Source organism: Myxocyprinus asiaticus, chromosome 23 (assembly GCF_019703515.2).
Source record: "Myxocyprinus asiaticus isolate MX2 ecotype Aquarium Trade chromosome 23, UBuf_Myxa_2, whole genome shotgun sequence".
NCBI classification, from domain to species: Eukaryota; Metazoa; Chordata; class Actinopteri; order Cypriniformes; family Catostomidae; genus Myxocyprinus; species Myxocyprinus asiaticus.
In genome coordinates, this window is record NC_059366.1 from 405001 (window position 1) to 430317 (window position 25317).

A 25317-nucleotide genomic window follows, 5' to 3' on the forward strand; every position below is an offset into this window, starting at 1 on the left:
TGGCAAGCGTGCTCTCGCATGCTGGTTTGTTTTTGTGTTAAGAGCCCCTCTCTCAGATTTACTTGCATCTAAACATCATGTGTAAGGAACATTGTAAGCTGTCTCACACACAACTGCCGCACTTTCAGTTTCAAAATAAAAGCCCCAGGTGAAGGTGAAATAACAGCAGAAAATATTTTACTTGTGTATATAAAACAGATCTAATCCTCAAAACAATATTGATAATTCAGTATTATATTAGAATAAAAAACTTGACTGGGTCCCACAGTAATATTTCAGTATTATGCAATGTTCTACCAAGTGAAGTCGTTTTTGCTCACCTTGTTCATTCACAAAAAATGTTAAGTAAAAATATATGAAGGTAAATAATGATTTTTATGTATCATTATATATAAAATTTAAATATAAATGTGCATATCAATGAAAGTGATTAGATCTAATTCTCCCTTTTGTTCATTTAGTGAAAAACTGGGGAAACATGCCTTTTTATTATTTTTATATAGATTTAGCCATTTCAGAGTAATTATCGAGATTTTTTTGAAGCCATATTGCCCAGCACTAGTTTACTGCACCTCTTTAAAACCTGTTTTGTTCAAGTAAAATGACAACATTTATTCTTGACACTATTATTATTTTGCTGGATTGTCATATTAGTTTTACACTACTATTTATTATGCTGATTTCTGTTTTTCTCACAGAAACGATACACAAACCTAATATGTACAGTCTTTACTTCACAATATAATTTTGAAATATACTCTGGAGGAGCTGCCATTCTTTCTAAAAGTATAATTAGGCGAATTGGTTTAGAAGCAGTCCATTTGTATACAAAAACATATCAGTATAATACATTATAGACTTGCAGTCTCTTCAACTGCATGTGCTGAATGAAGCCATACAAAGGTCTTAGATCACATCTAATATTCACAACGTGCTTTGTGGAGTTTGTTGTTTACTGATTTATATACAGTATATATATACATACAGTTGTGCTCAAAAGTTTGCATACCCTTGGAGGTAATATATGTACAATTTTTAAAGAAAACATGAGTGAGCAGGCAAAACACATTTCTTTTATTTCTTATGGGATTCATATTCAACTGTAGGTTATAACAGAATGGCACAATCATAAAACAAAACATGGCAACAAAGAAAAAAATGAGATTACCCTTAGTTCTTAATACTGTGTATTGCCCCCTTTAGCATCAATGACAGCGTGCAGTCTTTTGTAATAGTTGTCTGTGAGGCCCCAAATTCTTGCAGGTGGTATAGCTGCCCATTCGTCTTGGCAAAATGCCTCCAGGTCATGCAAAGTCTTTGGTCGTCTTGCATGAACCGCACCTTTGAGATCTCCCCAGAGTGGCTCGATGATATTAAGGGCGGGAGACTGTGATGGCCACTCCAGAACCTTCACCTTTTTCTGCTGTAACCACTGGAGGGTCAACTTGGCCTTGTCCTTTTCCATCTTTATAAAGTTCCATTACCTTGTTACGCAGGTCTTTTGACAGTTTTTTCATCTCCACATGGCTCAGTATCTAGCCTGCTCAGTGCATCCACGTGAGAGCTAACAAACTCATTGACTATTTATACACAGACACTAATTGCAATTTAAAAAGCCACAGGTGTGGGAAATTAATCTTTAATTGCCATTTAAACCTGTGTGTGTCACCTTGTGTGTCTGTAACAAGGCCAAACATTCAAGGGTATGTAAACTTTTGATCAGGGCCATTTGGGTGATTTCTGTTATCATTATGATTTAAAAAGGTGCCAAACAATTATGTGATAATAAATGGCTTCATATGATCACTTTCCTTAAATAAAAGACAGTTTTTTGCATGATCAGTCATATTTTCAAAATCAATGCCAAAATTGCACAATTTCTGCCAGGGTATGCAAACTTTTGAGCACAACTGTGTGTGTGTGTGTGTGTGTGTGTGTGTGTGTGTGTGTATATATATATGTATATATATATATATAAGAATCATTTTTTCAATGTTTTGTCCACAAAATGATCCAAAATACTTAAAACAGCAGCACAACCCATTGAAAAAACTGTTAGTTTGTCCATCACACTCTCAATTTCATCCCGTCAAAAACTGAATATGGTGCTACTGTAAATAGGGTCCATGTGTGCTTTGTCACTGATGATTGCTGCTTGCGGCTATATTTAGGGTGCCAAGCACCAAAGGTGCTGGAACCCTATTGTATCCGTTAGGATTTTCTTATTATTAGGGGTTTGAGCCTTGAAGGGCTGAAACATTTTGCATTTACATTTATTCATTTGGCAGACGCTTTTATCCAAAGCATATTACAAAAGAGGAAAAACATAAGCGAATCATCTTAAGGAGACAGTGGTACGAAAAAGTGCCATATTACAAAGTTTCACTAGCATCAGATTAGTACTCAAAACAGATTAAAGATTTTTTTTTTTTAATTAGTGACTGGTTAAGTGCTCATGGAAAAGATGTGTTTTTAGTCGTTTTTTGAAGACAGAAAGTGAGTCAGCTTCACGGATGGAGTTGGAAAGATCATTCCACCAACGTGGTATGATGAAGCCGAAAGTCCGGGAAAGTGTTTTGGTGCCTCTTTGTGTTGGTACAACAAGGCGACGTTCCTTAGCCGACCGCAGGCTTCTAGTGGGAGCGTAGCTCTGCAGAAATGATTTAAGGTATGCTGGAGCAGACCCAGTGACTGTTCTGTATGCCAGCATCAGAGCCTTGAATTTGATACGTGCATCAACCCTCTGGGGTCTGAAGGTGTTTTGGGCACTGGAGAAGTTTTGACATGCCTTGACATTTGTGCTTTTTCAGTTGCTTAAAAACATATTAATGGCTAAAGTCTCATAACACTGTATTCAGCACAAACTGGGCTACAATAATATGTGAACAACATGTATGTACATGTTTGTATTTTTGAGAAAAGAACGTTTATGCGTGGCTTTTGAAAAAACTAAAATTGTAAGTCACTGAAATAAGGCCATATATCACATACTAAATATTTGTTCACAAGACTTTTGAGAACTGGATCTTGAAGCCTAGAGTTTTTGCTACAAAAATGATGTGAAACCATCCTGATCACTCATTCATACAAAACAATATAGTCATTTAACTTTTGTAAGACACTTTTAGTGTTAGAAAGGCCATATGCGAGGAGGCGTGGATGATCATGAATATTGATGTGATTCACACCTGAGGAGACAAAGACCCCTCCCCTGAGAGAGAATGAATGTGAGGAGACTTAATGATTGAATATATTGTTTGTAGCTTATTCACAAATCAAGTTTAAGTTAAAAGTAATCTGACTATACATTTTCTTTACATAAAGACTTTACTTAACTTTAGACCTACACTGTAAGATTTTTTTTTAATGTTTTTAAAAGAAGTCTCTTCTGCTCACCAATGCTGCATTTATTTGATCCAAAATACAGCAAAAACAGTGATATTGTGAAATATTTTTACAATTTAAAATAACTGTTTTCTATTTGAATATATTGTAAAATGCAGTTTATTCCTGTGATCAAAGCTGAATTTTCAGCATCATTACTGCAGTCTTCAGTGTCACATGATCCTTCAGAAATCATTCTAATATGCTGATTTTCTAATATGGGCACATTTACACCTGAACAGATATTTGCAAGCACAAGCTTCGTTGATCATGAGGAAGCATAAACACTAGTTAAAATATAACCTAAACATTCATATTATTTTTATATCATATTACATATCATATTTATATCATACAGCATACAATTTAAATACCTGCTTTAGATGAAACAACATTTAAATGTAACTAAAACTTGCCTATTAGGATATATTTCAAATGTCAATACTCTGAATCCTGGCTGGCAAGTCTGGAAATAGTCCAGCTAGTAAAATATGTCCATGTTTATATAAAATAGCATGTTAACTAATATGTAAGTAAAACTAAATGACTTATTCATCAAATCGCTCTTCAAAATGTAAACATTCATCGTCGGAGTCCCGCTCTTCTTTGGAGGAAAATGTGAACTCTTCGTCACTATCCAGGACCTCTCCAGGCTACCTTGAAGGACCTACCTGAGAGATAGGAATTAAACCAGTCAAGCACAGTTCCTGTGATGCCCAGCGAAGACAGGGTGGAAAGATCTGATGGTTGACCATGTCAAAGGCTGCAGAAAGCCTTTGACACAGTCAGATTTGTATTTGTCAGGATTTTTAGGGGTCCAAGCACCAAAGATGCTGGAACGCTATTGTATCCATTAGGATTTTCTTATTATTAGGGGTTCAAGCCTGAAGGGCTAGAAACCCTATTGTTTTTGTCTGGATGTTTATTATTATTTTCTGCCCTAAAACTGATCATGCAGACCGAACCGTAAGGCCTAGAGACATGAAACTTTCAGGGATGGTAGTACTCCGTCTGGCTCGCCGTACGTATTGAATCGGCTCAATCGGCCCATAGGTGGCGCTTTAGTGAACAAAAAGAAATCTTATTTTGGCCGATAACTCTTGGGCCATAAGGGGTTAGGGGTTGGAGATATCACCAAATTTGGTACAAGTATGTATGGGCTCATTCTGAGAACACCCCAAAAAACTTGCACACCTTTGCCTCTTGGTGGCATTATAATAATAAAATAAAAATGGCTCTAACTATGGAACCATTGGTCTGATCGACTTGAAATTTTGCATGCAGTGTCTTCTATAAGGTCTATAAGGACAGTTGCATATCTTTAAAAACATGGCCGCAATCGACCAATCAGCTTTTAACAGCTTTTATATAGGTTAAACAAGGCCGATTGGAACTAAACTTGGTAGGCCTGTTTGTCTCTTGGCCCAAGAGGTCTGTGCAAAATTTGAAAAAACTTGGCCACCAGGAGGCGCTATCGCATTTTACATGCGTGTAAATCATTGTATATACCGCTGTGTTTCACAAAGAAACACGCTATTCATACCATATTGTAGATCTCCTCATTCTGAACAACTTTGCCGTATGTTCCAATGGTGTGAAACAAAACGTTCAATTAAATACTTAAAAGATAACTTTTTCAAACTAGTCCTAGGCCGTTCACCCAATCGGAACCAAACCAGTGCAGAAAGATTCCCAGATATTGTCGAACATAGTGTCTAAGGTGCCATCAAGATCTAAGAGGACAGTTGCATACCTTGAAAAACATGGCCACCATCAACCAAATCATCTTTTAGCAGCTATTTGAACTAGTCCTAGGCTGTTCGCCCGATCGGAACCAAACCAGTGCAGAAAGATTCTCTGGTGTCCCATTATTAATAATTATCAAAAAAAGTTTTAACTTCCGATTCAACATCGCAAAGCTACACCAAAATGTAAGCAGTGGACGTGGCCACTTTTACTTAAACAGTTATAACTCTTGAAGGGATGAGATATTTTCACAAAATTTGAGACACTTATGTATGGGGTCATTCTGAGGACACTTGAAAAAGATTGGATACCTATGCCTCTTGGTGGCACTATAACAGTCAGGAATGTAAAAAATACCATATCTGTGTGATACCTCACCTGATGTTTCTCAAAATTAAGGCACTTTAACATCTGATTAATACTTAATGTGTTGCATGTGAACTTAAAGGACCTTAAAGGTTTGAACCCCGTTAATCGCTTCTTGCAGCTATATTTATTATTATTATTATTCTGTATACATTTCCTATGGCAGCCTATAGAGCCGTTTGCGGAAAAGTTATAAAATTTTTGCACACAGGTAGAGGACAGTCTGAAGTGATACCATAGCAAATTTGGAGTCTTTATCTCAAACCCTGTAGTGCCACCAACAGTTTAAAATTTCACTCATGTTTATGCTATTAACATGTTTGAGGCTGTATCTCCACAATGCTTTGACGGATTGTGAAGAAACTTAGTATGTGTCAGCCATCATGCCCTGAGGTGACCTGCAGCGTTTTGGTGCAATGCCACCTACGGGTCAGGAGATATACAAACCGTATATTTTTGCTTATAACTTATAACGGTTTGTCCTAAAATCACGAAACTGGACTCTTTAGATTCTGTGTCTGTGATTTCATACCATGTCGAATGATACCAATTTTGCCTATGTCGGCATTTTTGGCCGTCTGCCATTTTGAATTTTGTTGTAAAATGCTGTATTTTACAAATGCATTGCCGTATCGTTCTGAAGCTCGGTATGTGTCTTTGGCATGATGCACTGAAGGTGCTCAAGTTTCAGGACAGCGCCACCGTGTGGTCAAAAAATATAATGTAATATATAAAAATTCTAATAATTTTTGAGAATTTTAGCCTATTGTTACGACACTGGTCTTGATAGATTCCTTGGGTCAATCTGAGTTCAACGATACCACATTTGTCATGGTCAGCCAAACTTTCTGTTTGCCATTATTAATTTAATTGAAAACCTACTTTTTCGAACTCTTAGACGGTTGGTCCGATTTTCACCAAATTTGGCTCAGATCATCTTTAGACCATGCCAACAAATAGTTCTAAAGATTTTTGAAAGACCAAACCGTTCTCGAATAACTCGCGAAGAAATTTGATGACAAGCACTCCACATCAATTGTTAGCCTATCTCTGCAAAGCATTAGCATATTTAGAATAAACTTAATAAACAGCACCACCTACTGATTACGAGATACAAAAAATAAATGGCTATTTTTACTAATAACTTCTGAACGGTTTGTACTAAAATCACGAAACAGGGCTCTTTAGATTCTGTGTGGCATACCGTGTCGAATGATACCAATTTTGCCTATGTTGGCCGAAATTGGTATCAACAAAATATATACAAACTTTCCACTCTGTTGGACGTTTTCGCCAGAGAAGCTGGTACGGTGTCCTGGTGATGCTCATTCTGCAGATGTGCCCAAACCATCTAAGTCGTCTTAGTTGGATCGCTTCCTCAACCGTTGGCTGGTGGTCGCATCTTATTCGGAAGGTTTCATTTCGGATCCGGTCGTGGAGGGAGATACTAAGGATCTGCCACAGGCGTCGCATTTGGAAGACCTCGAGTCCGTGTTTCTGACCTGTATAGGAGAATTGGCAGGATCAGCGTCCGGAAAAGGCATATTTTGGTCTTAAAGGAGATGTTGGCCCTTTTCCATAGGCACCACTTGAGTGAAACGAATGCCGTTGCTTGTCCGATTCTGCCGTGGACATCAGAGGAAGACGCCACTTTCTTCTCCTGCACCACGGATCCTAGGTACTTGAATTCCTGAACCTGTTCGATCTGGGCTCCGTCGAGGTAGACATTGGCCGGCAGCCCATCCGTTGTCAACTTTGGTCTTGTCTGCGTTGATTTTGAGGCCATACGGCTCAGTGACGCGGGCAATGCTAGAAAGAATGTCAGTAGCTTCGGCGTCAGTATCGGCGAAGATCACACTGTCGTCGGCGAACATCAAATCGGTCATGTAGGTATTATTATTAAGATTAGAGGAGAGGCGACATCTCCTTGGCGGACTCCGGTTTGGATGGGAAACTCCTCTGATAGTTCATTCTGTATCCGCACGCAACTGGTTGAGCTGTCATATGACATCTTCAGGAGTTGAATGATCTTGTCGTGTCCAATGCTCTCCATAGGGCTGGCCAGTGGACACAGTCGAACGCAGATTTGAAGTCTATAAAGACGATGATGGTACGGTTCCCACATCTAATACTTTCTTCCATCAGTTGACGAATGGCGAAGATTTGATCACAGCATCCACGGTTCGGCCTAAATCCCACCTGTTCTTCTCAACTGGTCTGTTCAAGATGTTTCTACAGCCTGGATTGGATGATCTTCATAAAAGCTTTGCCAATAATGGACAGGAGGCTGATGCCGCGGTAGTTTTTGCACTCCCGATTATCTACCTTTCTACAGTATTGGCACTATCATGGCTTTTTTCCAAGCAGATGGCATTCGTTCAGAGTGCCAGATAAGTGACAAGTGCATGAAGTCGGTGCAGCAGGACATCTCCTCCCGCCTTGATCGCCTCAACGGTGACCTGATCGACTCTGGGTGCCTTTCCGTTCTTCAGTGATCTGATGGCGGTTTTCACTTTGTCAACTGTAGCTTCGTCGTCGAGGAATGGATTCACTGGTGGGTCGATAGGCGGTGGCTCTGCCGGTGGTCCTTGAGGTGGTGATTGTATAGTTCTTGGAACAATTCTTTCCACCGTTGCAGGCGTTCACTGGGAGACCTCACTAAGGTTCCATCCGCTTTCTTGATGTTGTCATTGGTCGACTTGTTCTTTCCACTCAGTCTCTTGAGCGTTTGGTACAGAGTCCAGTACTCTTGCCTAGATGCAGCTTCCTTGAGATCAGCTGCTACGTTATTCCATTAGGCTTTTTGTTCTGTCTTCATCATCTGCCGAACTTCTTGGTTCAGGTGCCGATATTGCTCAAGATCTATGTGTTTGGCTCGCTTTCGCTTGTCCACCAGGTTCAGACATTCGTCCGAGATCCACGGCTGTGTCCGGCGGTGATTTGGTGGGCAGAGAGGAGCTGCACTTTCTAGGATCGCTTGTGATATCTGCTGTTCTTCGTCGTCCAAATCATCCGACTGAGCTAGTGCTGCGAATTTGTTGGAGAGGGCGATTTGGAATTCTCGCTTGGTTGCTGGGTCCATAAGACGCATTCAATTCAGCTTGGCTGATGGTGGTGCCTTGCGCTTCACCCGTTGAAGTTGCAGCTGTAGCATAGCATGGACAAGATAGTGGTCAGATCCGCAGTCTGGTCCCCTCATTGTACGGACGTCCTTTAGCGATGATCGAAAGCGGGAGCTGATCAGAAAATAATCCAAGACAGCGGTGTCCTTGCTGGATGGATGGCGCCATGTAAGCTGATGTTTGCGTGGATGTTGGAAGTGGCTGTTTCCGATGATCAGGCTGTTGAATGCGGCAAAGGACAGTAGACTTAGACCATTGTTGTTGTTTGTTCCCACGCCAAACCTGCCCAACGTCCCTCCCATCCGGCCCTGTCCGTACCAACATGGGCATTGAAGACGCCAGCAAGGATAACCAGATCACGTCCAGGGATCGTACCCAGCACATCTTGTAGCCTTCATGTCATCAAGGCTGACATCGGTGGGCACATAGATGGAGACTATGTGTGTCGTGACTGTGCCGTTGATGGTCAGGATTGTCAGATGGTTTGAAAATGGTTGGAAGGCTATCACGCTTCATGTCGTCCTGCTGTCGACCATGAACCCAACACCACCTTGTCTCTTATCGCCACCTGAATAGTATAATATCATCGTTTCGTCACTGTCTAGCACGCGGATGGTCATAGTTCCGGAACCAGTGAGTCGACGTTCAGATAATGCAGTAATCGAAATTTTGTGATGTCCTGTCAGTACGTTCCACGCAGTGAGTCAAATTTCTGTTTTTTACTTTGATACTTCGGCCAGTAGTCCATTTCTTACCAGCACCCTGGGACCCCAATGCTAGCACATTGGTTGCATTTTTTCTACCATTTTAATTGTTTTGAAAAACATACTTTTTCGAACTCCTCTTAGCCAGTTAGTCCAATCAGCACGAAATTTGGTATACATCACATTTTACATTCTGAGGAAACATGCTAAATGTCATGAATTTCTGATGAAAGGGGGGCTAACAGCAAATTTTAAATGATCAGGCATTTCAACTGACAGATGATGGCTGGAATATTACAGGATAAGAAGTCATTTTAGATGGCTGAAAAACTTGTATTTATGTATTACATAAATGCATTGAAATTTATTTGAAGAACTATAGTACACTGAATATGTTTTTTGAACTTTATATAATTAGTTTGCAAAGAAATCTGTCATCTCCAAAATACTTGTAGATAATCAAATGTCCCCTTAATTTTTATATATCCTAAAAATATTGAAAACATATTAATAATAATTTTTTTTAATTATTAATTATTATTATTATAATTGTTATAATTATTAATTATTATTAAATATTGAAAACATATTTGTCAAGTTGCCAGACATGATTAAATATATTGTTGTCCAATTAAAATGAGACAATATTATTTGTTTGTTTTAATAAAATATATAAAATATTATATTTCTATAAAGACACTTATTTAGTGTTGTGATAGGAATAATAAAATAAACACAAAAGTACAAGCATATAAGTGTTTATGAAAAGAGCAAATTCTCATGTAACCTCACCAGCCCATAAGCAGCGGCAGTCACTTGCTTTATCATTGCTGTACTGACCTCTGAGGAGTAGGCTAATAGTTTACTGTACTCTTTCTAGCACGTTGTCTGCAGTATTATGACTTTTTGTTCTGTGTACTATTGTTACACTGTGGTATTACTGTATTATTATTTGTACAAGTGTTATTATATGAGTAAAATATTTGGTAGGCCTGTTTGTCTCTTGGCATGTAAGCATTCTGCAACAATCAACATTTCATTATGTTCTCCTTAATCTGATATATGTTGCCTTTTAAATATTTTCCATCATTTGAATATTGTGAGATAACACCTAGAAGGGAGCTATATGCAGTGATTATATCAATATGTAAATTGCTTTCCACATAGCAATGCTGCTTATGCTAGATTCTTGCTGATTCTTAAATTCAATTTATGGTGCCTAAATTTTCTAGTGAATTATCTGTTCATTTTATTCAATTTAACACATTTCATGTCTCAGACTATCTATTTGGTGTTTTATGAATGCTACATAAAGGCTTTGTTTACACTGCAGGAAAAATCAGATTTTTCCTCAAATCTGATTTTTTTGAGTGACTGTTCAAACTGCAAGTTATATGTGGCCAGATCAGATTTATTTATTTTTTGATGTATACATTATCTACAGACCCTCCTGACAAGAAGTTGTTCAAAGAATTTTGATACGTCAAATCATTCCGAAGATATTAGTGAAAAAATTCCTTCGGTTGAACGCAATTTTAGTTATTGATCAATATCTACTCAACGCAAACTCCAAATGTAACCAGACTCTTTGTACCTAGTCAACAGAACATTTTGAAGATGTACACAGTTTCATACAATTCCGTCACTAGGGAGTGCTACAAAAAAAACCCTGTCATTTCTTTGCTGCCGTTTGAGCGACAAAGTTCAAATTAAATATGCTGCATCTTTGGTTAAAGTGCTAACATATTCTTAAAAAATCAATTTGACAAATCAACAAATATGGCTGCCAGCGGCCAATCAAATTTCAGCACCTAATAACTCGTATTGGGAATGGCCAATACGAAACTTTCTATACACGAGCAGGTGTCAACATGAAGGGGTTTTTGAAATTTCGTGACAATCGGCCACACGTTGGTGTTTTAATTAGCTAATTTGCGGTTTCGCTAATATATTCGGAACCATATAGGCTAGAATAAAATGTTAAAGCTTTTCTGAATCCATCAGAGCCGTTAAATCATATGGTCACATTAATTTCCATTTCCGCAACAAATGTTTTCTACGTTTTCAAATGCATGCAGATTGACAAATGCACACAGCAATCCACAAAAGCACGTAACAGATCCTCACACATGCACACAGCAATCCACAAACGCATGCAACAGATCCACACACACAAAAGGCAATTCAGAAATACATACAACAGATCCACATGTGCACTCAGTCCACAAATGCAAGCAACAGATCTGCACACTCAGCAATTCACAAATGCCCTTAACAGATCCACATGCACACTCGATACACAAATGTATGCTACAGATCCACACACACACACACACAGCAATTCACAAATGCACACAACAGATCCACACCTTTGCTCAGTTCACAAATGCACATAGCTAAACAATGATTTCTTTGCTCACAGTACAGTCCACAAATGCACACAAAAATGCTGAGAGTTTTTCCATTGGTATTCTGCCTCGAGGATGCTTTTGCATTTTTGGATAGTTTTGACACTTGTTCCATAGCCTTGATTCTCAAATATGAGCAAGTTAATCTCGATCGTCTTCCACATTCCTTTGATGCTAAATGAATGTGCGTTCCAGGGGATGATTACTGGATTTCAAAGCGGAACCCTTCATTGGCTGCATTCAAGACAATTGTATTCTAGACAATATTTCTGATGAAATCTATGAATTCAAATGATTTGTACTGTAGAAATATGCCCCTGTAACCTGACTAGCACTGCGAAATGTAACAGATCCCATGTTACAACAGCTTCAGCATCGATCAACACTATTAACTTGTGAATAATAATTAGAATAGAACAAACGACCAACGTTTCACCTCATTTGATTTCTTTTTACGTTTGCTGGATATGCAACAGCAGTGTCGGTAAAACAGTCTAACCTGCAGCTGGATTTTGTCCAAAGAAGATTATTAATAATTACTTAGACAGCATGTATTTTTACACTCATGATGAAAATTGGTGATTTTTCTTAACTTAAAGAATGCAAGGATGCTATGCAATGCAGAATCAAAGAATGAAATCAAAACAGTACATATGTAAAATTGCACATGTTTTGAAATTAAAATAAAGCAAAGAATTTACTAAACTCGCTCTCATTTTATCCCTCTGTGACGATCCATATCAATGTCTCTGGTTTAAACTAAAAGCAGGTGGCGGTAATGAACCATTTTAGTTTGTGATCCACTGTTTAAAAGGAAGGAGGAGGCCAATCCACATACATTGGAGATCAGCTTGCTCATATTTGTGAATCAAGGCTGTGAAACAAATCTCAAAACTATACACAAATGCAAAAGCACATTGATGGGCATCATTAAGGCAGAATACCAATGGAAAGTCTCAGCATTTTTGTGTGCATTTGTGGACTGTACTGCGAGCAAATAAATCATTGTATAGCTTGTAATTGTGCATTCTGATGCAAGCATTTGTGAATTCACAATGTGTGGCTCTGTTGTGTGCATTTGTGGATTGCTGTGTGCCTGTGTAGACCTGTTGCGTGCATTTGTGGATTGAGCGTGCATGTGGATCTGTTAAGTGCATTTGTAGATTACCGTATACGTGTGTGGATCTGCTGCATGCATTTGTGGATTGTTGTGTACATTTGTGCATTGTCGTGTGCATTTGTGGATCTGTTGAATGCGTTTGTGGATTGCCTTGTGCATGTGTGGATCTGCTGCATGCATTTGTGGATTGTCGTGTACATTTGTGAGATGTTTTGATACTGTTTTATCTCTGTAATGTGACACCCAAATAGCTGTGTCCACAGCATCCACAGGATCTTTTCTGTCAAATTTGATTATTTTGGTCATCTCACCATATGTGCTTGGCCCCCAACAATCGCCGCTTGCGGCTATATTAATTATTATTATTATTATTATTTTTTTTTTTTCTGCCCTAAAAGCGAATGGGCAGCAAAGACCGTAAATCCTAAAGACGCCAAACTTGGCAGGATGGTCCCAAATCCCGACTGCTACTCAGGCGCATACATGCACACCCATCTGACTCTAGGTGGCGCTATTATAAGCACCTTTACGTTTTGGCTCATATCTCCACAACCGTGAGGGCTTGAATCAAAATTCTTTTTTTCCTCTTATTCATTGAGTCCATATAAACAAAAAAATATATATATACTTTTACCTACTTTTTCAAAGTCCTCCTAGGCCGTTTGTCCAATTGGCACGAAATTTGGTATACATCATCTACAGACCCTCCTGACAAAAAGTTGTTCAACGAATTTCGATATGTCAAATTATTCCGAAGATTTTAACGATACAATTGAGTAATTGATCAATATCTACTCAACGCAAACTCCAAATGTTACCAAACTCAGTATATGTAGTCAGCAGGACATTTCGAAGATGTACGCAAAGTTTCATACAGTTCTGCCACTAGGGGGCACTACAACAACAAAACTGTCATAACTTTGCAGCCGTTTGAGTGACAGTTCAAATTACATATGCATCTTCTTTGATTGATAGAAAATAGATTTGACAAATCAACAAATATGGCTGCCAGCAGCCAATCAAATTTCAGCACCTAATAACTCGTATTGGGAATTGCGATGGTTATGAAACTTACTATAAACAAGCAGGATGTCTACATGAAGTGGTATATAACATTTCGTAACAACCGGCCACACAGTGGTGCTATAATTAGCAAATTCTCATTTTTGCTAATATCTCGGGAACCGTATAAGCTAGAATAAAAATCTAAAGCTTTTCTGAATTCATCAGTGCCCCCAAATCATATGGTTACAAAAGTTTTCTACAACTTTTTATTTGAAAAACCTACTTTTTCGAACTCGTCCTAGGCCGTTTGTCCAATTCGCACAAAACTTGGTATATATCATCTACAGACACTCCTGACAAAAAAGATATTAAAAGAATTGTAATATGTCAAATTGTGCTGAAGATATAAACAAATGTGTTTTGGGGCATGGCCTGTAATGACTAATTAGCCTGTATCTTGTGAGCGCATTTTTCAAACTTTGTACACATGGACAAGAGAATACTCTGAGGTAACAAGCCAAGTTTCGTTCATATTCGATACTAGGGGGCGCTTTAACTTAAATCTAATTTTTACAACAGTGCTCAAAGCAGTTGAATTGTCAAACCAAAATAGCTGTGTCCACAGCATCCACACAATCTTTTCTGTCAAATTTTTATAATTTTGGTCATCTCGCCATACTTGCTTGGCCCCCAACAATCACCGCTTACGGCTATATTTACAGTGGGTTCTATTGCTTTTGACGCGCTGCTTCCATCTGGTGTAGACTGCAAGCGGTCAAATGTTCTGCGCGCGCGCACACACACACACACACACATACACATTCCCTTTGAACATATAAAAACGCTGGTGTAATGTCTTTTTTGACTGTTCTTATAAAATATCATTTCTGCATTGTATGTAGGGTTTCAGTTATGGTTACATTTAAAGGATGTCCCGAAACCATTTTTTGGAGACCAAGTTCGAGTATTGATACTTACCTTTCAGTACTTGCTTTTTTTTTTAAACTTTTTATTGCAGTGTTAAAATACAAAACCGTGAGACTGATTATTTGAGGACAGTGTGTTCATAATGTTCAGCAACTGTTACTCAAAAGATGTCATCAAAATACATTTTTATCTGTCACAAAATTTTCTAAATCATATCAAAAGTTACATGTAATTCCATATACGATCATTTAATTCAATTTGATCATTAAAAGGGACTCTCAATAAAGGAATGCATTTAAAACATTCATAAAAATACAGTTCATTTTGAATAGATAACATTGCAGTAATTTTATCCTCACAGCACAATCCATTACAACATTGGAGTTTTAAATAATACAGAGCAGATGTGAGATATCGTTGCAAGACAGTTAGTATTAGTATTAGGCAATATTACACTGAATTTTACATAACTATACAGTAGTGATATACAGCTCTGGGAAAAAAAATAAGAGACCACTGCAAAATGATCAGTTTCTCTGGATTTACTATTTATAGGTATGTGTTTGAGTAAAATGAACCTTTTTGTTTTATTCTAGAAAGTATTGATAACATTTCTCCCAAATTTCAAATAAAAATATTGTCATTTAGAGCATTTATTTGCATTAAATGACAACTGGTCAAAATAACAAAAAAGATGCCGTGTTTTCAGACCTGGAATAATGCAAAGAAAACAAGTTCTTATTCATTTTTAAACAACACAATACTAATGTTTTAACTTAGGAAGAGTTCAGAAATCAATATTTGGTGGAATAACACTGATTTTCAATCACAGCTTTCATGCGTCTTGGCATGCTCTCTGCCAGTCTTTCACATTGCTGTTGGGTGACTTTATGCCACTCCTGGCACAAGCAGCTCGGCTTTGTTTGATGGCTTGTGGCCATCCATCTTCCTCTTGATCACATTCCAGAGGTTTTCAATGGGGTTCAGGTCTGGAGATCGGGCTGGCCATGATCCGGTGGTCCTCCATACACACATTGATTGACCTGGCTGTGTGGAATGGAGCATTGTCCTGCTGGAAAAACCAATCCTCAGAGTTGGGGAACATTGTCAGAGCAGAAGGAAGCAAGTTTTATTCCAGGATAACCTTGTACGTGGCTTGATTCATGCATCCTTCACAAAGATGAATCTGCCCGATTCCAGCCTTGCTGAAGCACCCGCAGATCATCACCGATCAATATTTTACGTCCATGTATTTGTATTGTGTAATAAGCGGGATAATGTACTGTCCAGCCAGTTGTTTTTGCAAAATAATCCCCTTCAGGATGATACAAGAGTCTCTGCTTCATGTCGGTGTCCTGATCACTTGTCGGGGTTTATTGTGCGATAACAACCGACTGACTTTATATTATTCCTTCCTTACATCGCAGCCTTTGTGGCATAATAATCATACTAGGACAAAGTGATTTTAATTTGTGCACTGAATGTTTATGCAATGGCATTCGTACGTCAGATGGTATCGGTGTTTGGTACTGGATCATTTTTACGAGTATGAGTACAAGTATGTGAGCACAGTATCGGAATCGGGACATCCCTATTACATTTAAACTTAATGCCAACAATAGAGGTTTATCAAACTGTGTAGTTTAATCAAAATGATTGCGCTCACTTTCTCTGTTGAGATCAGTTGTTCGCTCTGACAAACAGTTTTGCAAAATGGAAAGATATACATGAATTTGAAATCATAGCATTTATACATCATAAAATACTGGGAATACTGTCAACGCACCCAACCTGACAACCAGCCCGCATGAAACTGTATGTTTATAATCTTCTTTGATTTGTTCACTGCTTTACATAAAATGCTCCTATGATAATATCTGCTATCAGTGTGGGTCACTGTTTCAGTGCATGTGTAATGCTTTTCTCTTTCTCAGATCGGCATGTTAACTGTCACATCATGCAGCGAGAGTGTACGTATTCAAGCTTATTCACTTCATGTTATTTGCATATTGACATTCAGACATTAGATTCAAATGTTCAGCTTATTACGAGCATGTTTGAAATGCTGGTGTTTGTTAGATGTTAAATTAAATCTGCTGTTTTATTCATCTTCACGTCTTCATAGGAGAATGTTTGTGTGTGTGTGTGTGTTGCAGTCTTCAGATCAGGAGTCTCGTGAACATCTGATCAAAACACATTACATGAGTCGTGTGTCTGAACTGACCGCTCAACTGCAGATGAGTGACAGTAAAGCCGTTCACTTCAACGCTGAGGTCAGTACTACTCACACATATGTACAGTCATGAGCAAACACTTTTATCCAAAGCGACTTACAGACATGCAGTTTGTCATAGCAGCTCGAGAAGCACTGGAGCAGAAGAAACAGACACACAAAGAAAGAAAGTGTTTTTACATAGGAATTACCTCTATGCTTGTGGTGTAGTTAAGTGCTGATGAGTGTGTCTTGAATGTTGAGATGGTCTCAACAGATCAGGTTGAGGTTGGAAGCTCATTCCACCACAGACAAACTGAGAAAATGAATGATGAAATCACATCACACACATTTCAATCATCTGCTGATGCACTCATGAGTTCAGTCAGGTGTTAATTATGGGAGAAATGAAGTGCTGTGTAGGGCTGAAGTTCTCTAGCTGGACCAGCATCCACCAAACTCTCTCATATCAGCTGATACTGAAGCAGCATTAGCACACAGCTAAATGTACAATGACCTGATGTCTGTAGAATTCCCCATTATTCAGCTAGCATAATAATACACACATTTTAGTTACAGTACATGTTTATGGCCCATTTATCATAATATCGAGTGTAATTTAAGAACCTGCTTGAACCTTGTCGTTGATTCCTCTTTCAGTGTCGAGCTGTAGCCAAACGTCTCGCCATCGCAGAAAAATCTCGCGAGACTTTGGCGGAGGAACTGAAGCTGGCGAATCAGAACATTACACGCTTACAGGTGCAGAATTTGTGTTAGATGTTTGTCATTAATAGAGCTGAAACATTCCAAGTTTCTTTTGTGATGTGAGACTGACTGCATGAGTTCAAACGTCTGGTGTTGAAGCTTTTCTGGTGTGTGATGTTCAGGATGAGCTGAGCACCACCAAGAGAAGTTATGAAGATCAGCTGAGCATGATGAGCGATCACCTGTGCAGCATGAACGACACGCTGAGCAAACAGAGAGAAGAGATTGACACGCTCAAACTCGCCTCCAAGGTCAGACGGTGCATGTGATGTGATGTGACGTGAGGAAAGCCACCAGCAGTTATCCACCTTTTTCCTGAACACGGAAGTGATTTTTCAGTCTCTGGTCTCCAATGTTTTCACTCGCATCTGCATATATTCTTAGCGGGTAATGTGATGTTTAGAGGATTAGATGTGTAAAAATGATAACAAAACAAGTGGCTGTATAGTGCCAAGTCGAGATGACCGTTTTTTTATTGACAGTGCCTCACCTGAGTATAGATACGCTGATATCATTAATTACTGACATCCAACAACTGCACAAGTTGAGCCTGAAATTCATTTTTACTCCAAATAACACTTAAATGGTTGTTGTTCTCTGTCTGGATCGCTCGTTACGGTAGTTTTTACATTGCGTCTCAAGACCAGACACAGAAAACAGGAAATTGGAATCATCGTGGCACTGCCCAGTGGTTCAGGAAAACTGCGGATTGCACAATCACTCTTTGCTGCTGTTTCTCAATATAAAACTGACAAGTCTTTTTGTGCAAGAAGTGTTTGCTGTGAAACATTGTGCCTGATATGACCTCTTCAGTATGTGAACTCTGAACCCTCTCATCTGCAGGCGAACTCAAAGAAAAACAAGAGCCGATAGTGGACTGATGATGTCACAGACTGACAGAACACGGCCGACCTTTACATTTCACTCTGAACCAATGACAACGCGCGTGCATGTGTGATGATTGAATTCATGTGTTTTTGTTTTTGTCCTCACAGATGGTGGTTGTTAAAGACACCACAGACTGTCTCTCTCACACACACACTCTCTCACACACACACACACACACACACACACACACACACACACCCCCTCTGCTGTTAACCTTGTAATCCAGCAGAGGAGAGTGTGATTGAGTGGCATTGTTTTACACGTGTGTTCAGAGGTATATCAGTAATGTGAAGAGGTAATCATATTAAACTTGTGTGCTGTCTTCACTATTTATGTACTGATAAATTCACTCCTCAGATAAAAATGGTTCATGAGAATAAACGTGTTGAATCCACATTCATTTACTGTGTCATCAACATTATTTTATGCACTAGCTCTTAAAGGAGCTATATGTAATATATTTACTGTACTAAAGCATAAAATTATCATATGTTATCAGAGATTTCCCAATAGTCATTGGACACCCGGGCTGCCAGATCTGAAACAAGTTATTGGGCAAACACAGCACGCTGCAGCCATGGAAGCCAGCAATACATCTAGCTAACATTAACAGAGTTATAAAAAATCCAAATGTGCTGGTTTATAATTTGCAAACAATAAAAACATTGCAATCATATACATTAGCTGATCAACTTACAGTGTAAGGCTCGTTGCTTACCATTGTCAGTTTGCTTGTTCCTGTTGCGTGTCCTTAACCTGGCAACCCTGGTGAGCTTCGAGTCTGGGGAAGAGGGGGCGGGGAGACAACGCTCTCCAATATTTTGAATTTGGACTGCAGTACCCATTTTAAACGCTTGATGTCAGTGTTACATATTGCTCCTTTAATATATGTCTATCACATCAATGTTATTTTATAGATAAAATGCTGTGGATATACAAAATAATCATTCAGTTCGTGAATGGTTTAATATAGCATCAATGGCAGTTTATTAAAAGCTGCATGAGTTTACAAAATATCATTTCAATTTCTTTCTCATTATATTGACTCTTTCACTTGTTTCCCAGCACAGTGTACTAAAATCCAAAAAATAAAGTGTAATCAAAGCTATATTGCATTCAGATATTTCATTTGAACAATTAATTCAACAGATGTCTAAAAATCCAAATAAAATAATATGTCGTGCACGGAAGTTCTTCCCGTTCGCTGTATCACGTATCCTACTAAGGTGATGGATTAGCTCATGAATACTAATTGAGTCATGCTGACGTTACTTGGTCAACAACCTAAGGCGAACACTTCGCTCATGAATATTTATTATGAATGATAAGGTCAGCGGAGGTTGCGACTGGAGCGTTCTATGGCGAGTGCCTGTCTCTTCAATATTAATGAGCATATATGCTGACGTTGATCGGAAACCATCCAATGGCGAAGGAAAGAGTCATAAATATTAAGAGCAGTCCTTCTTCATAGTAGAATCGCCGCTCCGCTTCCCGTTGTGGATGTTTTGGTTGGAATCGCGTCCGCTCCAGTTATTTCTGCCATTTTGAGAGAATACAGTCGGCGCTGGATTATGCTTCTAAAATCATGAGGTAAACAAATACTATGCGCATGTAACCACTGTTTCCATTAGTTACTAAAGTTATTAATTGTTCTTGAAAGTATTTGTAAGTTGCTGCAGACAAAGAGAATTAAAGCAGAACTGACGGATTCAGATTTATAACGGATCACAGAAACTCCGGAGTTTAAAAAGTTTTTAATGATCCAGAATTCAAATGTGTTTATAAACAAATGGAAAAGTTTAATAAAAGTGAGAATCTGATGTGGAATGAGAGTTTGGAGTTGAGATTATATGACTTGTGTCATTCGCAGTTGTTTTATTGTCTGCAGTAAATCTGTTTGTGTTGATTTGGTTTGTTCTTTAGATATAAATCAATGAAACATTACAGATGCTTTTAGTTTTAAGATGCATTGAGCGTTTGATGTAGTGCACAGTGTACGAGTAAGTGAACAATATGAAGCACATATGCGTTAATGTAAACGACTATTGTGTTGTCTGAATTGTCTTCATCAGTCTCTGGTGTTGATTTTGGGGTGTGCTGATATTTTACCAATGTAGTTGACACCAATAAACAACCTTAAAGGACAGTGTGACAATAATAAATCTTTCTGGACATCTCGGGCTTTATCGTCTGCAGTAATATTGATACTTCTTTCAGAAGAGTATGAAGGATATATATATATATTAGGGTTGTAGTCGTTATAATAAGCTTTATAAAAAACAAAAAGTCATTTAAATACTAACGTGTGTGCTGGACCACTGGGTGGCGCTCTTTGTCACATTCGAACACTGATAATTGTTTGGCTCACTGAAGAAGAATTAATGCTCATATTTTGCTTTCCTTTCAAAGTCCTCCGGAGGTCGCATTTGTCGGCCGCATACGTCATTGAGGCTGTCTCGTTTCAGAAAAGTGAGTAGGACACTTCGAATGCGACCTTCTTTCACGGGAATTTGGAGGATGCATGAGGTGTATCCTTCGTGGGCACTCACAACCCACAATTCTTTGCTTCAACGGAAAAGTCAAAAAAAAAAAAAAAAAAAAAAAAAAAGACGCCAATTTGCCCCTAAATATGATGTTCAACGCAAGTAATGTTAATTCCCAAGCTGAAGTACCTCAGTAGATGGGTGCAGAGTATATAATATGTATAATGATATTAATATATAATTAAAATAAAGTATTAGACTAAAAGTATACCTGTAAAATCTATTTTCTTTTCTCTTTACATCATTATAACTCCCCTAAAATGTACCTCATACATTCCCTTCTAAAGGGACTTTGTTACCTTCTCACTAAAAACGCTCGCGCTTGTTAAAGAGTGGCGTGCTGTCATAGCAACCATGTTACGTTCCGTTTCTGTTTGCCCTAGAAGGCCATCTCGTTTAAACGAAACCTTCGTTTTAAGGAGGACGCTCGGTATACTGCAACCTTTAAAGGACACGTCCTACCTAGCATGTAGCCTTCTAAACCAGACACAGCCTTCGAATGCGACCTTCTTTCACGGGAATTCTGAGGAAGCGTGAAGTCTATCCTTCGTGGGCACTCACAACCCACAATTCTTTGCTTCAACGGAAATGAACATCATTTGTATAAAAAAAATGACGGCAATTTGCTTAAAATATTATGTTCAAATGCAAGTAATGTTAATTCCCAAGTTGATGTACCTCAGTAGATGTAAGGTTGCCACCCATCCCGTAAAATACAGGATCGTCCCATATTTAAAGATAAAATGATGCGTCTGGTATTGAATCAATATGGTGGTCAGATGGCCTCATGGTGAAATCGTTCCAGATTGCCAGTTTAACAATGACATAAATTGGAAAATTTGCCTACCTTGGGTAAGGGACCGTCTGAAAAGTCCACAAATGGTGGTAAAACTGAGAAGTTTGTTCAATATAAATGTTCAATAAGATCAAACAATGTATGAAATCAATCATAAAGACAAGTACAAGTGAAGGAAAAAATAAATACAAATTATAAAAAAATATGTACAAACCATCCAAAATGTATACATAATATAAAGACAAATAATCGAAAAAATTAAAATAAATATATTTTTAACATATAAATGATGTATTCTTTTTCTCATGGGTCAGGAAAGTTCTCATTTTAGCATAAAAGAAAAAATATAAATTTTTTATTAATAACGCATATTAAATTTTATTGCTAAAACTGTGGAGAATGTGGTTAGGGGCTGTGATCCCCCCCCATATTTAAGTGTCCCTTATTTTAAAATGTCAAAAGTGGCAACCCTATAGATGAGTGCAGAGTATATAATATGTATAATTATAGTAATATATAATTAAAATAAAGTATTATAGACTAAAAGTACACCTGTAAAATGTATTTTATTTTCTCTCTACATCATTATAACTCTCCTAAAATTTACCTTTTGTGTGTGTGTGTGTGTGTGTGTGTGTGTGTGTGTGTGTGTGTGTGTGTGTGTGTGTGTGTGTGTGCGCGCGCGTGTGTCAAAAAAGTGCACTGCAGCTCAATACAGTTCCCTTTCAATTCAGTCATGAATGCTGCGTCATATCTGACACTATGGGGTTATCCCTGCAGGCGTAGCCAATCTCTGAAACTCTTTAAAATCTTGGCAATTTTAACTGGCAGATAGCGCTTTGTGCTCCATCTCCCTCGCGCATGTCAGCGAGCATATATAACTGTGGTGCATAGCGATATCTCCAAATGTTCTACTTCAGGGTGCTGATAATCTCTCTCTCATACTCTGCGTGAAAATTGAATTTATCTCTTCTAGAATTGCCATCAAGATCTGCACCTCTCACAGTGGGTGGATCAGAGTTTTCTTCTACCCCCTGTGGTGCTCTGGCGATCGCGGATTACTACATTCACCATTGAACGGCAGTGTATGGAATTTCTCTCCTGTTGGACAGTGGGCGGGCAAGACATCTTGGCCGTTTTCACCGCTTCCCAGTGAACTGATTATTCTGCGGCCTGTGGGCCTCAACGGAAAGTATCCTTTGAATTATTGTATTGTATTTTCTGTAAGCGCGTAACATAATGGTACAGCCTGATTGTGTTTGGATGTGTATTTGTATACTGTGCACAGTCGTAAAGAACCGTTTGCTTAACAACGTCTTTATAAAGATGGTGTTTTGCAAATGTTTCCACAAGCACATGAAACCCCTCTGTCAGGCGGGCACGAGCGCTGTTTTACGTACAGCAGCGCTCGTTGAGGCTGATTGTGTTCACTGTGAATGCATGAATCTCAAAAGATGGTTGCTCTCAGCTCGTTTTTCGTTCTGAAAGCCAAAGCCATCCCCCTATCCTCCCGCTATACTCCTTCTGTGGCTTCCGAGGACCCGCATGAGGCAGGCACATGAGGACAGGGAATAGAGCATGGACATTTGAGGAGGATTTATCACCGGCTCATGCCTTGCGTTTCTCTTCTCCTCTACATCAGGTGTCTTTGCCATTCAACACAAGTGCTGTGATTGCCTGGGCAGACCCCATGCTGACACAGTGCTCACAGTGTTTGATTGTGTTTTTGGTGGGCGCATAAAAACTCGAAACGCATTGCTCTCCACTCCCTTTAGTTCTAAAAGCCGAAGCTGGTCTATCCTTCTGCGGCTTTCGAGGGACTGCATGAGGAAGGTGCATGAGGACGGGATATAGAGCACGGAGAACTTGAGGATGTTTTGTCACTGGCTCGGGCAGTGCATTTCTCTTCTCCATATAAAGCGGATTCGCCTGCCCAGTACGGCTGTGATGTGTGGCGCACATGATGCAGTCACGTTCGGTGGAGTTTATGATTGGAGGGGTGCTATGTCACTAACATTATTCCTGCCTGGCACGCAGCGCTCATTGAGATTGATTGTTATTGCGAGCGTTTAATACTCAAATGCTTTGCTCTCGACCGGAATCTGAGCAAGCTGACACCATCCCCCCCTCTACTCCCTATATCTAGCTAGGACGGTGCACAGAGCGTCGAGAATTTGAGGGTGATTTTCACCGGCTTGAGCCTGCATCCCTCCTCTTCTCCATATCCAGCGGCCTCGCCTATTAATGGAGATTGACGGCACGCTCTGGCACGCTGCAATCGTTCACGGTAGTTTATGTCTGGAATATTTTGTCACAGGGCTACATTAGTGGACATGTACCTACTCAGGTGAGATGCTTACTGTAATTTCCCCCCGTGGCTGGGAAAATGGTATGAAGCGACTATGCCTGAAGATTTCTTGTTTAAGCCTTAAAAAAAAAAAAAAAAAAAAAACATTGTTTTGCAGAATCCCTTTGCCTCCGAGTTTCGCTGCCAGTGTTGTTCTTCCAGAGCTGCACGAACAGCTTATTATGGCTTGACAATCAATGCTGTTATGTCCTCCACCGTAACGGTACGGGATGCTGCGATTTCTCAGTTCAGAGATATTAAATCTTGGAAAAGATGCAATAGTGATTGTATCAGCTGACAATGCTCACAGCGGATTCCACAGTCACTATTTTCTAGTCACCAAAAAGGACGGAGGATTATGTCCCATTTTGGATCTGAGACGCTTGAACCGAGCGAGGTTTCTGTTCAAAATGATTACTTAGAAACAAATTCAGTCTCGCGTTCGTCCTGTGGACTGGTTTGTATAGATCGACCTGAAAGATGCTAACTTCACTTACACTTAGCCCCTCATCACAGGTCATTCTTGAGATTTGCCTTTTAGGGGATTGCTTACCAGTTTAAAGTCCCGCCTTGCGGCTTATGCCTGGCTCCTCGCACATTCACGAAATGTGTCAGTGCGGACCTTGCTCCTCTGAGGCTGAGTGGCATTCGCGTTATGAATTACCTCCACGACTGGTTGCTCTTAGCACAGTCAGAGCAACAAGATTGCAAACACAGAGACCTGTTACTTACACATTTGGGACTAAAAGTCAACTGGTCAAAGAGCATGTTAACACCCAGCCGTCAGATTTCATTGCTGTACATGTATCTCAACTAAGTCTCTATGATGGTGCACCTGACAGAAGAATGCGTTTATTTCAATCACTGGTGTTTGAACATTTTCAAGCTGGGAAAAATTTCTCCATTGAAGGTTTTTCAACAAGCCCTGGGCCTCATGGTCTCTGCAACAGCGGTCACCCTGCTGGGACTACTGCGGATGAGACC

The 25317-nt window shown here is 39.1% G+C and overlaps 2 protein-coding genes across 3 annotated transcripts in view; both read left to right on the forward strand.

Moving 5' to 3' along the window:
- The window catches only part of ppp1r21 (protein phosphatase 1, regulatory subunit 21), a 57902-nt gene extending 38861 nt beyond the window's left edge, over nucleotides 1-19041 (forward strand). For both annotated transcript variants that reach the window (XM_051651143.1, XM_051651144.1), the window contains 5 exons: nucleotides 16717-16752; nucleotides 16939-17055; nucleotides 17655-17753; nucleotides 17882-18010; nucleotides 18603-19041. In XM_051651143.1, the coding sequence (XP_051507103.1) occupies nucleotides 16717-16752; nucleotides 16939-17055; nucleotides 17655-17753; nucleotides 17882-18010; nucleotides 18603-18632 (411 nt within the window). In that variant the 3' untranslated portion in view covers nucleotides 18633-19041. The remainder of the gene's footprint in view (nucleotides 1-16716; nucleotides 16753-16938; nucleotides 17056-17654; nucleotides 17754-17881; nucleotides 18011-18602) is intronic.
- Nucleotides 19042-20103: 1062 nt separating this feature from the next.
- Nucleotides 20104-25317, forward strand: part of LOC127414304 (stonin-1) — a 70612-nt gene continuing 65398 nt past the window's right edge. Inside the window, exon 1 of the mRNA XM_051652250.1 lies at nucleotides 20104-20237. The gene's annotated coding sequence lies outside the window, so the exon portion shown is untranslated. The remainder of the gene's footprint in view (nucleotides 20238-25317) is intronic.